The 13,634-nt window shown below is 36.5% G+C and overlaps 1 protein-coding gene across 2 annotated transcripts in view; it reads right to left on the bottom strand.

The window, feature by feature from the left end:
• LOC117420925 (sec1 family domain-containing protein 2-like) overlaps nucleotides 1-13,634 on the bottom strand; it is a 207,479-nt gene that overhangs the window by 22,993 nt on the left and 170,852 nt on the right. For both annotated transcript variants that reach the window (XM_034034686.3, XM_059026650.1), the window contains exon 6: nucleotides 9,144-9,289. In XM_034034686.3, coding sequence (XP_033890577.3) covers nucleotides 9,144-9,289 — 146 coding nt within the window. The remainder of the gene's footprint in view (nucleotides 1-9,143; nucleotides 9,290-13,634) is intronic.

Genomic DNA, 13,634 nt, shown 5'->3' on the forward strand with positions numbered 1-13,634 from the left:
AATAATAAGCAGTTAAGACAATAGGATCTTCTCCTCCACTATTGGAAATTCACATAGAATTTTTGGTTTAAGTTAAAATAACAGACTAAACATCCTTGTTCATTTTTAATGTATTTATCTTTCACAGCTGCTGAAACATCGTAAGAACTGTACTTGGATCCAGGTCTAACAAAGGAGCTACTGCTTCATCCAGAATTAAGTACTTTTAAACAAATCTATGGATTATTACCACAGCATCATTGTCTGGAAATGTTAAACTCTTTTCCAGATGTTTAGGTGAATACAGCAGTCCTTTTCTCTTAACATTTTCAAGCCTTTATAATCATGTAAGTTGAAGCACTCCTATTGCTCTTACCTTACTAATGTGGCCACCGACTAGACAGTAATGCCCTGTAGTCACAGTTCTATTGCCAGGGTAGAGCGTTGTTAAATTAGTGTACACTCAGTGCCTCTCACTTCAAACAGGCTATTATAACAAACTGCATGTAACAGAAGTCAAGTAAAAGTAAATAGTGGTCACAGGTCAATGGATTTGAGACATTTTCAGAACAATCAGTTTTACTGCATAAAAAACAAAGAGAAGCTACAACAAAAATAAAACAGTTATTGTAATAAAATGCTTGCTTTTTCAGTGATATCTGTAATTTTATATAGGATTCACTATTCCAACAGAAAACAAAATACATCCAAATACATGCAAATAACATGCAACACATGACTTGGCTATCAATACTAAATTATAACCAGAGATCCTAGTTTTCCGCAATAGAAAAAATGAAATTCTCAGATTAAAAAAAAAAAAAAAAATCTGTGTTATTCCGCGAGTAAAATATGCCACATAAGACACACAAACAGTACTATTGGGAAACATTTAACACAGGAAGTATTTATTATTGTTCTTATTACACTTGTTGTGTCTCTATGTTGTATTTTAGTTTATAACTTTAATTACTCTTGAACTTAAGCCTTGTACAGTGTAACATGTGTAAGTCGCTTTGGATAAATGCATCTGCTAAATAATAAATACAATAAAAATGGTTACACTTTCAAATTCTAAGCAAGTTACAAGCTTACCAGTGCCATTAATCAATAAAACAAACAAACTTTTTTTTTTTTTTTTTTACTTCAAATATTACAAATAGTTTACAGTTAGTTCAACTCTTAGTTAGTCTTTCTCATCCGGGTGGCTATTGTTAAAATAGAGCTGCAGCATTCCAGCTACAATTGGTCTGACTTTGGAATGGCACCACCTCCCTTAATGTGCTTGCTCAAAAAATCTCTAACTGCAGGAATGTTGGCTTTTACACACATTTTGACAAAATCTGAAACAACAGTTTCATGCTGTTCTTTGGCAGTTGTAAGACGCTGAAATGATCCAAACGCAGTGGTCTGTTTCAGTATTTGACGGCCCTGCTGTCGGCCTCATCGTGTTTAAGTTTCTTTCATTCTATTTATGTTTAGCACTTCCCATGTGTTCTGTAATGGTCTGGCTACGAGTGTAATCTACAGCCTTGCATGTTTTTTGCCCCTCCCCAAGTGTAAAACAAAACAATCTCCGAAAAGATCATAAATCCATGTTTTTCCGTGTTATTCCTCTACAAACGGATTCATAGGATCCCTGATTATAACTATCTGTATCATGGAAAATATGAAAACCATGACATAAATCCACTAAGCATTAGCAGCACATACTGATAGATCCTTCTACATTTTAGGACCTAACTCCTGCCCTAAACTGCTTTTCCTAATGTTTGATTTTTTTTTTTTTTTTTATGTATTCTACAAACCAAACAAGCTTAATAGTTGTTTAAATACTTTAAGATTGGAAGCTCTCGAGGTCAGATCTGGCTTTACACAGATGTATGCCTGAGATACCATGTTTGCACAAAGTTTAGTAACTGAATTGGTGGTACAGGGATAAAGAAAGTCCTCTTTACTGTGAGCCAACGTCTTCCACTGAAATACCGATGCAAATGTATACATTCCTCTTCTGGGGTCTTTGATAATTATTTCTGACAACTTAATTACTGTATTGAAAAATAGTAGCAGTTATTTATTAAGATGTTTTAAAAAAAGCCAATACACCTCTTATAGCATCACTTATATTAACCACATACTTGCAACGGGATTAAGGTATTCTCAATATGAAGTGATTATTGGGTATAATGCCACCCAGATGTGAATTATTAGAACAATTCACTAGATTTTATGGCGGAGGATGTGGGATCTGTATATGAAGCATGCAGCTCCTGTGCTGGATTAAACAATGACAAATCATGTAAACTAGTCTGTAAGATGTTATTAGGTCTTTAAAAACAGCATCAAAGCTGAACTGTTTCCCCCAGCAGGAGGTACCTACCAATAAGTACTTTTTTGTTGTTTTAAATGTGCATATACTGATTTTTTTATTACTTAAACACTAGAATCCTAATTATAGGACATTACCGTCTGGTCATTGACTGTGTTGGAATGGTAACAGATAAGGTCAACTACCAAGAAATTGATAAACAGTGACTATTTTTATTGTAAATATTTTACATTTTTTTATTCATTCATTTGTTTACCTTTTGTTCCTGATTGGTGGATGGAATTTCTGAGGTGCTATGCAACATGTTTAGAGCTCTTAATTCATTGTAGAGTTCATGGAGTTAACTGTTTGTTTCTACTTTGGCCACATGTTCTCAGTGTATCTCATATCTTGTAACAATTGTAAGTTGCCCTGGATAAGGGTCTATGCTGAGAAATATATAATAATAATAATAATAATAATAATGTTCTAGGATGCAGACTTCAGTCATCAAAAATTCTCACCTGGCTGTACCTTCCAGTTGCTGCCCTATCACTGGTATGATCTGCCTTACAAAGTAATATGATTGGATCTTTCTCTGTCCACAGTATACAGTACACCCTCGCTATAATACCCTTCATTATAACAAACCTTGGCTACAACGAACCAGGCCCCTGGACCCCAAATAAAAAACAAAAAAAGATAATATTGTAACGTATGTGAGGTCTGTGAAATGCAGGAACGCTTGGAGTAGGAGGTGCTGCGTTTCACATCGGTCGAACAGCCTATGGGTGACAGGCACGGACCACAGGAGCTGCTGGTGACTGGCCATGGAGTGGGACAAGGCGGGACTAACTGGGGCTAAAGACCAGTGACAGAGAGTGTCTGTTGTTGTTGTGAAGCAGAGACAAGCGAAAAAACAGAGACAGAATAGTTCCACCCTGAGATTCCTTAAAAAAATTAGTTTTAGCAGCGTAGGTCGTGACCCACAGCGACCTGTTAATTGTTAGTTAACAATTGGCAGATTGTCTATAATCATTTACAATGTAATAAATATCGAGTTTGGCCCTGAATCGACTGAAGGCTCATTCTTCTAGCGCATAGGATTTTTGTTACAATATACACACACTGTCAACATCCCGGTCTGTACGCACGGGATCATGCCACCTCCGCAGTGAGGTCTTTTATCTTAATAAGAAGCGTGCAACAACTTTTTACACTTCTAACTTTAAAGTCTGTTTAAAAGCTCTAGTGCAATGAGGTTTAAGCTCTGTCCTCTAAATCCCTGCAGAAAGAGTGATTCGTGCTCTGGCTTTCCTGTTTCGTACCACATCATGGATCGTTATTGCTGTGTTACCTGTTTGACAATGTGAGCAATAATCCATTTTGAGGCCATTTTGAAAACAGCTTTGAAACAGACTTTAAAGTTCAAAGTGTAAAACGTTGTCATGATGTTAACAATGAAAAGAAAAAATACAGGTACGTTACTTAAACAGTTGTAGCAACACATGGGGACGTGCAACTCTATATTGTTCGGAACCCCACTACTTACTCTTTAAGTATCTTCATGACTTTTTTATTTCACATATTCAAATCTGCATATATTTAGATAAAATAAATGCCTATTTTTTCATGACTGTAAGCCAACTCCAACTGTTCAAATCTGACCACTTTTTTTGCAAGCATCTGATAAATTGTGCTAGTGACCACAAACCTAAAGCATACGGATATTGTCTATCTGAATCTTAAAGCTTGTAAGTTTATTTTCATGTTTAACTTTTAAATCTTTTTTTTTTTTTATTATTCCTTTGAGAGGCTTACACAGGAATTTTAGTCAATTATTTGAACAAATATTGCATTGGTTTGGCTTGGCTTGAAAAGATTAGACTGTGATTATCCTTTCATGCTCATCAAGGTCATACCATGCCAAATTTTTTTTTATGGGTCTGAAACCCAAACTTTGCCCCACCTAGACCTGGGATTTCACAGCTTTGTCTCCTTTAACTGCTGGAATGCATTTAGAAGGGAATGCTGTCCCACCCAGGAACAACAGCAGCTAGAACTCACTCCCGCATCAGGTGTTGTTTTGAGTGCACACTTTGATACTTCTTAGCAACCACAGATACAGTTTGTTGGCGACCCAACCTATACAATTCTAGAAAAGTATGCACTGAAACATAATAATCAATGTACTGGCTTTCAGCATCATATATACCTGGCCTGCAAAACTACTTACTTTATGTCTCACATAACTATGAATAAACCAGCAACGAATAAACATAAAAGCATGTGTACACAGCTTTTCTGGGTTTGTCTATGCTCCAGGTCTAAAACCCTTGTGTTATGCAAACAATACTACACTGTTTAAAGTTATTTATTACACTATTGAGCACTACTGAATTAGTCCTACTTATATAATATGATTTAGTACCTGCATGTTTGTCTGGGAAGTTTTGCACATTTTGATAAATATGCTTAAGTCTCCGGCAGAAATCTGAGAACATTGGCTTCCATACATGGAACATTTTTTTCAAATGACAATGAGGACATGATGAACTGTTTGATGTGAAACATAAAATGTTATTAAATGCACCTGCCTCAGATACGCTTAGGCACAAACTTCTTTGTGAAACCTAGAGAGACAAGGCCGGCCTGAAGGCAAGGCGAGTGAGGCGACCACCTAGGGCCCCGCGCTCAACCAGACTGCAGTGAGATTTAATGTGTTTGTTACGTGTGCGCAAAACGCTCAGCGGTGCAAATTTGGGGTACCTCATATAACATCAGCAACATTAAATTCTAGACATATTTAATTGTTTTAAATTATTATTATTTTTTTTTCATTGTTTTTTTTTATTTTTTATTCCTTAGCAACCATAGTTTTTCATCCAGTGACGGTTGCTTCTGGTGAGCACAGTTTTTCCAGGCTGAATTTGATCAAGACATATTTGCGCTCAACGATGACTCAAAAAAGTCAAATTTGTCAATACTGTCAAATGAGAGCGAAGTTGCCAATAATTTAGAATACTCAGATTTGATAAAGGACTTTGCTGCCGCTAAAACTAGGAAGATATGTTTGTATTTTACGTTCTTATGTAATTTAGAACATACAATGAAAAAAAGGATTTGATAATGCTCAGGCGATCATTTGTTAATTTTTTGTAAAAAGTGTCATTGCACTTGCAGTGTCAAGTGTCAAAGAGGGATTTTTTTTTAAAATTATTAATCTATTTATTTCTGCCTGGTTATTCTCACCGCCGACCTGTCCGAACCCATTACAGTCGGGCATTACAGTATCTTTCAATAGGCCTATTGGGGCATGGTAATTTTAGAAAAAAATACGACATATGTTTGAAGTAGACTGAAATTCTGTGTGCTTTGAAGTTGTGAATTATGCAATGCATAACAGTATGCAGAACTAATGTCAACAGCAACATAAACACAGGAAAATATTAAGCTTAGACAACCAAGTACAATAACTACACACCATCAATATAAAGACCAGCTCAATGATAATTTTACTCTTTTATGGTCATACCGGAGGAATTGCACTTTTAAGGAGAAGATGAACCTGACCAGGCATTCTGCTTGAAGCAGTTCAAAATCCAGGCCCAGTATATCAGAATGCAATATATTATTGCAGGTTGAAAAGTCAAGGTCATCTGAATATATAACTGTATTCTTTATGGAAGCAAACACATAGTTACTATGTATTGTTTTAAAGAATGAATAGGTGAAAATAGTTGAAGGAAGCAATAACAATTTAAAAGTAACCAGAATTATAATATTGCATTGTTACATAAAAAAGGGATTATACCCCCTAAGACAATTACACTTTGAGTCTGCAGAACAACAGACATTAGTTTCCTGAATACATTTCCTTAACGCAACATTCCTAAACCCTTGTCAAAGCTAGTCACGCAACAGAGCCCATTACTGTAGCTTATTGGCAAGAATAAAGCATCTGTTTAATATCCAGAAACTGCTTCAGTCGGAGAAATCCAAAAACATTGAGATTTTAATGCACAAAGGAGACTCTAAGCCTTTACATTTCTGTAACTGGACCAGGGTGGGACAAACTGTGTATGCTGGTGGCCATTTTATGGTGGCCAACATTTTCAAATGAGGACAATATGAGGAGACATGTATATTGTGCACACACATTGCTTTTGCATGCTTGGTTTTCATGTAATGGGTGGTTTTTTATTATCTAAATTGTGGGAGGGGAACTATATACAATCAATGTGTCAGGGAACTAACTACATACAAATCCAGGGAACTATATGCATTAAATACCAGGGAACTATTTACAATAAATGCAAGGGAACTATATACAATAAATGCCAGGGAACTATTTTCTGTGTGCATAAAAGGCCAGTGAGTGAAGTATATACATAAAATGCCAGGGAACTATATACATACAATGCCAGGAAATAGAACTATATTAATCAAATGCCAGGGAAGAACTATATAAAAATCCAGGGAAGTGAACACATTTCTTTATTTTTCAGTTACTGTCATAGACAAGCTGGCTAAAATACTAATACCCTGTTAACAACTCCTCCTCATCCTCAGTTACATTCTCATTTTCATGGAGTTGGCCAGATGTGGATTTTCCAAATCCAAATGCAAATATATTTGACTGCTGCTTCAGTTTCTTTGACATTTTATTTAGGGTAAGCTGATCAACCGAGCGAGTCGGGGAAACTCAATGGTCTGTAGCGCTGCAGCACTTCTGTAACACGGAGAATGTTTTTAAAGCTGTGTAGTTAATTTCCCTCCTTCTCCATTTAATGTCTTTAGTTTTGTGCAACAGGTCTTTTTGGCTTTATGTAGGGTGACCAGACATCCTTTCCCCATAAACTGTCCCAACACTTTCCCCGAAACCTTAAAAAAGTCCTGCTTTGCAACCGAGACAGATAGTACTCCTTGTGTTAATTAGGTAAACAATCAGCAATAATAAACATATCGTTCTAGAATAATATTTCATACAGGTTACCATACAAAATAAAAAGTATATAACATGTTAGAAATTATGGGTAAACATAGCAGTAAATATGGTTATAACATACAGTTAAACATGGCCAAGAATTAGAAAGGGAAGGTGCAGTGGCAGTGCAACAGTCAGAGGTTGTTATTATTTGTAAGTTTAATGTGAAAATAGTAAGTGATAAAAGAACTATATTCAAATAAGAAGCTTTTTTAAAAAAAGTATAGTTTTAAAAGTATTTAATTTATGTGTCCTGGTTCTGAGCTTTGGAAATCTGGTCACCCTAACTTTATAAAATGGTAAAACATGTTGAAAAGAAACCAGTCACTGCATTAATGTTCTATTCTTTTTTTTGTAACCTTGGGGTGTTGTTCGGGGGGCAAAAGAGAGGGCTCCTCCCCCCCCTATTTCCTTCCTACCAATAACATCTGCTAAACCCCTATTTAAACCTCAAGCTATGCGCTTGCTCTCTGTCTTGTGTTTTTGTTTTCCACCATCCTCCCCCACTACATTTTCCTCCTCTCTTCTGCCTCTCCACCTCTGCAACGGTCTCCCTCTGGGGGTAAGTGGAGCGCGCTTCCCGACCTTTGAAACCCACACGCTGCTGGCTTCGTCCTCCTCCAGGAAGGTTCTCAGCGAGACAAGGGGTACCCCTGGCCAAATCTATCTAACTCTGTCGTCTTCCCATTTTCTCACCTCTAGGGTCCCCTTGTGGGAAGTATCGGTTCCTTCCCAGCCTTGGAGACCGATCAGTTTGGTCTCACCTCCTTGAGGGTGGCTCTCCGCGAGCCAAGGGGAATCTCCTTACTCATCTCCAAGTCACAAACCACATCTCTCCTATTATCAATTCCCAAGGTTTCTTTCTTCCCACAGCCCTCGCTAGTGACCATTGAACATTGATTTAAACTGTTCACAGACTGATTTGTGTGTCCAAGTTTCAGGGGGATGTGATATTAATATAGTGGGTGAATAAAGTTTTTCAGTTCAGAGTTGAATGTAATACCTAAATCTGTGCTATGAAGCACACTTAAAGAAAAAGGTAAAGCACATCATTATCTGAAAGAACATGTTGACACACACATTTACAAAGTGATGCATCTGCAAAAAAGGCTATAAATAACTTAAATTCAACCTGTAGGTCACCCAGTCAAATTGGTGAGTAGAATCAAATGTGACTCAAAATAGACTACTTTTTTTGAAGGAGCAGCCAGTGGACTACTTGTATTATTATTATTATTTTTTTTTAACTTTTTCAATATTTGAATGAATTACCAAGAGCACTGAATAAAAGCAGACTAACCCACTATGACTTTTTATCTCTGGAAGTCTGGGTTTGAATCCACCAAACTCAGGTCAAGTGAAACGAGCTTGGTGATTTAATAGTTGCTCCAGTAGACAATGGTCCAACTTTTGGCATATTTCAGCACAATTGGCAGATAATTCAGGTTCAGGTCAAGACTGAGGTTCAATAACATAGCTGTGAGGGATGCTGTCATGCTGCTTCACAGCTCTGTCAGTGACATTGTCCCGAGCTATTGAAATTGAAAATAAAAGTACACGTGTCTCTACAGACACTGGTTTGACAAAAAAAACCGCTGAAGTCCCAGTGCTTTTGTTTAGAGATTTATCTACTTGCTGTCAGCAGTAAGTCAACAGTATACAACCTCAGAAAAAAAGAATTGCCATACGCTGCCTAGCAAAAACAACTCTGTACACCTAACTTCACGTGGTTGAAAGGAAATATTCTTAAAATATATTACAATGGAGGCCTTTTCATTTCTTCCAGTTTACACGCTGCCATTGATCAGAAATGTGTTTTTGATGCCAAGCAGCTGCCTGGCTGCGGTTAAGAGAATAGGATGTACTTGCCTGATGCACACTGTCCCCTGGACTGTACACAGCTCTGAACTGCTTCATGTGTGCTCTGGATTTCATTATCCCCCTCAGGATTTCAAACATCTTATCCACAGCAATGTGCGCCTTGTCAAGCGTCAGCTCACTAGAGGACAAACATCCTTTTAAAAAACAAAAACAAAAACAAAAAAAACGTAAGTTTTCATTTAAAAAGTTAATAATTACCATGTTAAAAATGAGACTCTAGAATAACTCAAATTTCTTTTAAAACATATTTATTACACTCATTCTGGCCTTGCCCCTTACTCAATTTTGAGTCAAATTTATGGACATGTTCTCTAATAATAATTTTATTACCACAGAAAGTGTGTAGCTAGGCTGGGAGTGTGAAGCACCATGACACAAGCAATACTGTAATGTGTTACCTTAGATTCTAATGGGACTGGCTAGTTTGTACACTTTGTTCTTTGCTGTTATTTAATGGGTTTTTTTTAGCACACTGTGAGCAGTAGTTTATCAAATCTCGTGGCACGGTCATCCTGCTGGCACATACTACTTGATTGCTGTTGGGTTTGAATCCCATAACCACATACATTGGTGTCACCCTTGACATTGAACAACCTGGATGTCTCTTCTGATCTCTACAGCAGCACATATTAAGAGTCAGCGTTCCTAGGTCATTTTGCAGTTATCATTATTATTATTAATTTCTTACCAGATGCCCTTATCCAGGGCGACATGCAGTTGTTACAAAGTATCACATTACAGATAATAGCAGTTCTAAAAAAACAATAAAATCAGTAGTAAGAGCGAACTCAAATGAGAAAAAAAATAGTTCAATTGGCTTTTCTTGTGCTTTACTTTACTATGATGTAGTGTGCTTTCCTATTCTTTCACTACACTTACATTAACGCAGTTGCTTTTTATACTGTCTACCACGTGTTGAATTTTAAATTACTTGTTAATACTTTTCAACTTTACTTGTGAATTTACAGGCAAACATCAAGTAAAACCAAGAAGTTGCTGCATGTTTTTTGGGGAGAACATCGATCAATAGGTAAAAAGATACTGGAATATGCTTAATAGTATTACAATCTATAGCTGAGAGGATTTGTTCTAAGTAGCTAGTTTTGTAAAGTAAAAAAAAAAAACATTTTTGAAAATGTGCCTTTAGGGTCCTACATGGGCCAGGTTCGCATTATTTTTCAGCTTCTCTCAAAATGTAGTACCTTAGTTAAAGTCTTTCACCTATTATATCTGGTGTTAATTGAAAGTTTTGATTGATGCTTGTTTTGTCTCAGCTATCATCAAGGTGAGTAAACGATAATGGACAGGAATGCACATCTTGTAAACATGGTCATGCTTTTTCTTTTACACAGTGAGAAAGGGGCCATCCCAACACTGCACATATAACATCTGTCTAAATACATCTCTATTTGAGTTTTATTTATAAGGGATTTCAGGATTTTACTTCAAAGGGTTTAAATAAGGGGTTCTCAACCTTTTCATTGTAAAGGGATCATATGTGGATCATGTGGGCTTCAGACCCAGTGCTTCTATAGTATTTGTCTTTAGTAAAATTATATCAAAGTGTAATACTTAACTTCACTATATTCTAATTATTCAATCATAACCATAAAATTGGTTTTTACTAGCAGTTAGTACAGTAGCAAATTAACTGCCCTGTCTCTAGGTGCACTGGAAGACACTGCTATTAACCCAGTACTAGGATTTAAGGATTGTAGTTTGCCTCATCTGTAGTTTGTATACATGCAATTTTTGACATACTATTGTACAATTTTCTTATTATGTACCCCTGTAGCTTGTGACTGGTTTGTAGACTGTTCTCTTGCCACTAGAGAAGTTGAAAAAATGGGAATTAAAGCTTTGTGAACAGGGGCCACTGTCTTAAAATGCAACACTATACAAATGGAGCAATTATCCTCATATTGTAGAGGCTGTTGGATTGATGCAGTAAAGTGTTTATGCTGGTGTTACAGATAGGAGAGCCTAATGGAAAATTACAGTACCGTGTTTCTAGTAAGCAGGAAAAAGTCAGAAACAAAAAATACACAGGCTAGATTTACGATTCTTTATCTACACCATTTGTTTTATCTACAGTAATAGGTTGGTAAAAAAATAAATAAAAAAAAACTGTATACACATACCGTACACACAATCTAATTGAAAGTTCCTAAAACAGACAACAAAGAGGTAAAATGGCAAAACAAACTAAACTAAAAAAACTAAAAAAATTCTACAGTTTGCCTCTCGAGCCTGGCACCTGCACATCAGCAAGACTGCAATGGAAAGATGAAAGTATAAACTGGGAGAAAGGAAACTCCTCCTCACCACAAAGGCAGCCTCCGCCAAAAGACTGGCACATGCAGCAGCAAAACAAAGCCACGTTCTTGGTGTTTAAGGCTGCTGCGGCTAAGGAGCGGATATTAAATCCAGATGAGTTTCCAACATTTTGTTCGCTGAATGAAAGAAGGTAGCGTGAGAAGGAGGTTTGAACTACAGCCAAAACATACAGCTCCACAGAGGACTGGTAGCGTGACCTGTGGAGGTACAATTTGCGGTTTGATTTGATTACAATGAAAACGTCAGAAACAAGACCAGGTGTTGGTTTCTTAAAACAGCAAGGCGTTATGCTGGAATGATTTTTGACCCTCTCACGCAAAAAAGGCACCTTCCTTTACTGTAATGTACTAGGCTGGACTGCTTTGATGTCAGTCTGATAAATTGTAGATGGAAGGGTATTTGGACACCATGTTTTAAGCCTGTTAATTTAGTGTAAAATTAAAAGACTGGGGAACTATGTGAGCAGACAAAAAACAACCATGCAGGAATGAAAAAACATCTCATACAGAATGAAAATAGTGCCCATCCTTGTACAGTATTGTCCAAGTTAATGCATGATAAGAACTTTAATGTATGGTATTTTACTTGATTTATTTATTTTTTTAAGAATCTTGTCTTTGGGTATCCTAGAAGACAGCAAAGGCAATAGCCCAGTACACACAACACAGTATACTTCATACAACTGGAAGAGGACGATAAGACATGATCATGCTGTTGGTACCTTTGAAAACCACATATGAAACTGAGACTACAAAGCAAAATGTAATGTCTTTAAAAGGGCTCACGAACTGCAGTAAATTGTGCAAGGATTGGACTGAATTATCTAGATTGAGGTAGTTTTCCAAAAGTTTCTAGTATACAAAGGATTTGTAAACTGTTATCTTGTCACTAGTACAGTAATGTTAGAATCATTTTCATCTAGATGAAAGCTGATTGATGTCTGTGGTGTATATATAACAATTAAACTGTAATTAATTGTAAAGACCACATCTGTATAGAGTAACAGTAAAAAACAAACAGACCAAGCTGGAAAAGTCTGTTTACAAATACAATTTTGGTGAGTCTGCTTTCTGGGACTCATGTGATCTTTTATGTACAGATGTGATTTTTTTTTTTTTTTTAATATATTTCAGAGAATCACAAATCACTGACTGACCCAGTTAATATTAAAGAGTAAGTAGTGGTTTTCTGAAAAATCTAGCGTTGCACGTCCCCACGTGTTGCTACAACTGCTTAAATAACGTACCTGTCATTTCTCTTTTCATTGTTAACATCCTGACAACTTTTTACACTTATAACTTTAAAGTCTGTTTCAAAGCTCTTTACAGATGTCCGCTGTAGTGCACTGAAAGTGTAAGGATTATTGCCCACATTGTCAAACAGGTAACAGAACAATAACGATCCATGACGTGGTATGGAACTTGCTACATTTTTTTTTTTTTTTTTTCGCTTTTCCTGTAGTGATTTAGAGGACAGATTTCAAACCCCAGTGCACTAGAGCGGACATTTTGAAAAGAGCTTTGAAACCAACTTTAAAGTTATAAGCGAAAAATTGTCAGGATGTTAACAATGAAAAGAAAAATTACAGGTACGTTATTTAAACAGTTGTAGGAACATGTTAGGAGGCGTGTGTTTGATGTGTTCAAGGGTGTTAACCTTGCTTCCGATAGGTCAGTTTCATTCCAGTTGTGCAATGAAAAAAATAAAATAGAAACAGGTTCTATTTTAGCGACGCTAAATTTTCTCAAAGTGACGTCGCTCGCTGCTGGTGTGGATACTCCCATTTGACTGCAGTGACTTCTCAATTATTCGCTTGCGTCCAGTGTGGATGCAACTTTAGTTATCATAAACCAATCAGTATGGTCAGTATGTAACCATTTTGCTACCCTCAAAAAGGAATACCTACACCAAATGTAATCACAACAAGAGTAGGTTAACTGTCAATGTGACTTGAGTATTAGATGCACCTTCACTATACAAGTTGGTGGAATACTGTAAGTGAACAGAAAAATTCATAACAGCATAATCTTGTAGAAGACTGAATCCAAGAGACGGTATCACTAATAAAGCCAAGAAGCTAACATTTTAGTAAAGTAGTATGATGAAATTGGATAAAAAGGTTGTCATCTTTTTAGAACAATC

The sequence above is a fragment of the Acipenser ruthenus genome, chromosome 1 (genome assembly GCF_902713425.1).
Source record: "Acipenser ruthenus chromosome 1, fAciRut3.2 maternal haplotype, whole genome shotgun sequence".
Taxonomy (NCBI): domain Eukaryota; kingdom Metazoa; phylum Chordata; class Actinopteri; order Acipenseriformes; family Acipenseridae; genus Acipenser; species Acipenser ruthenus.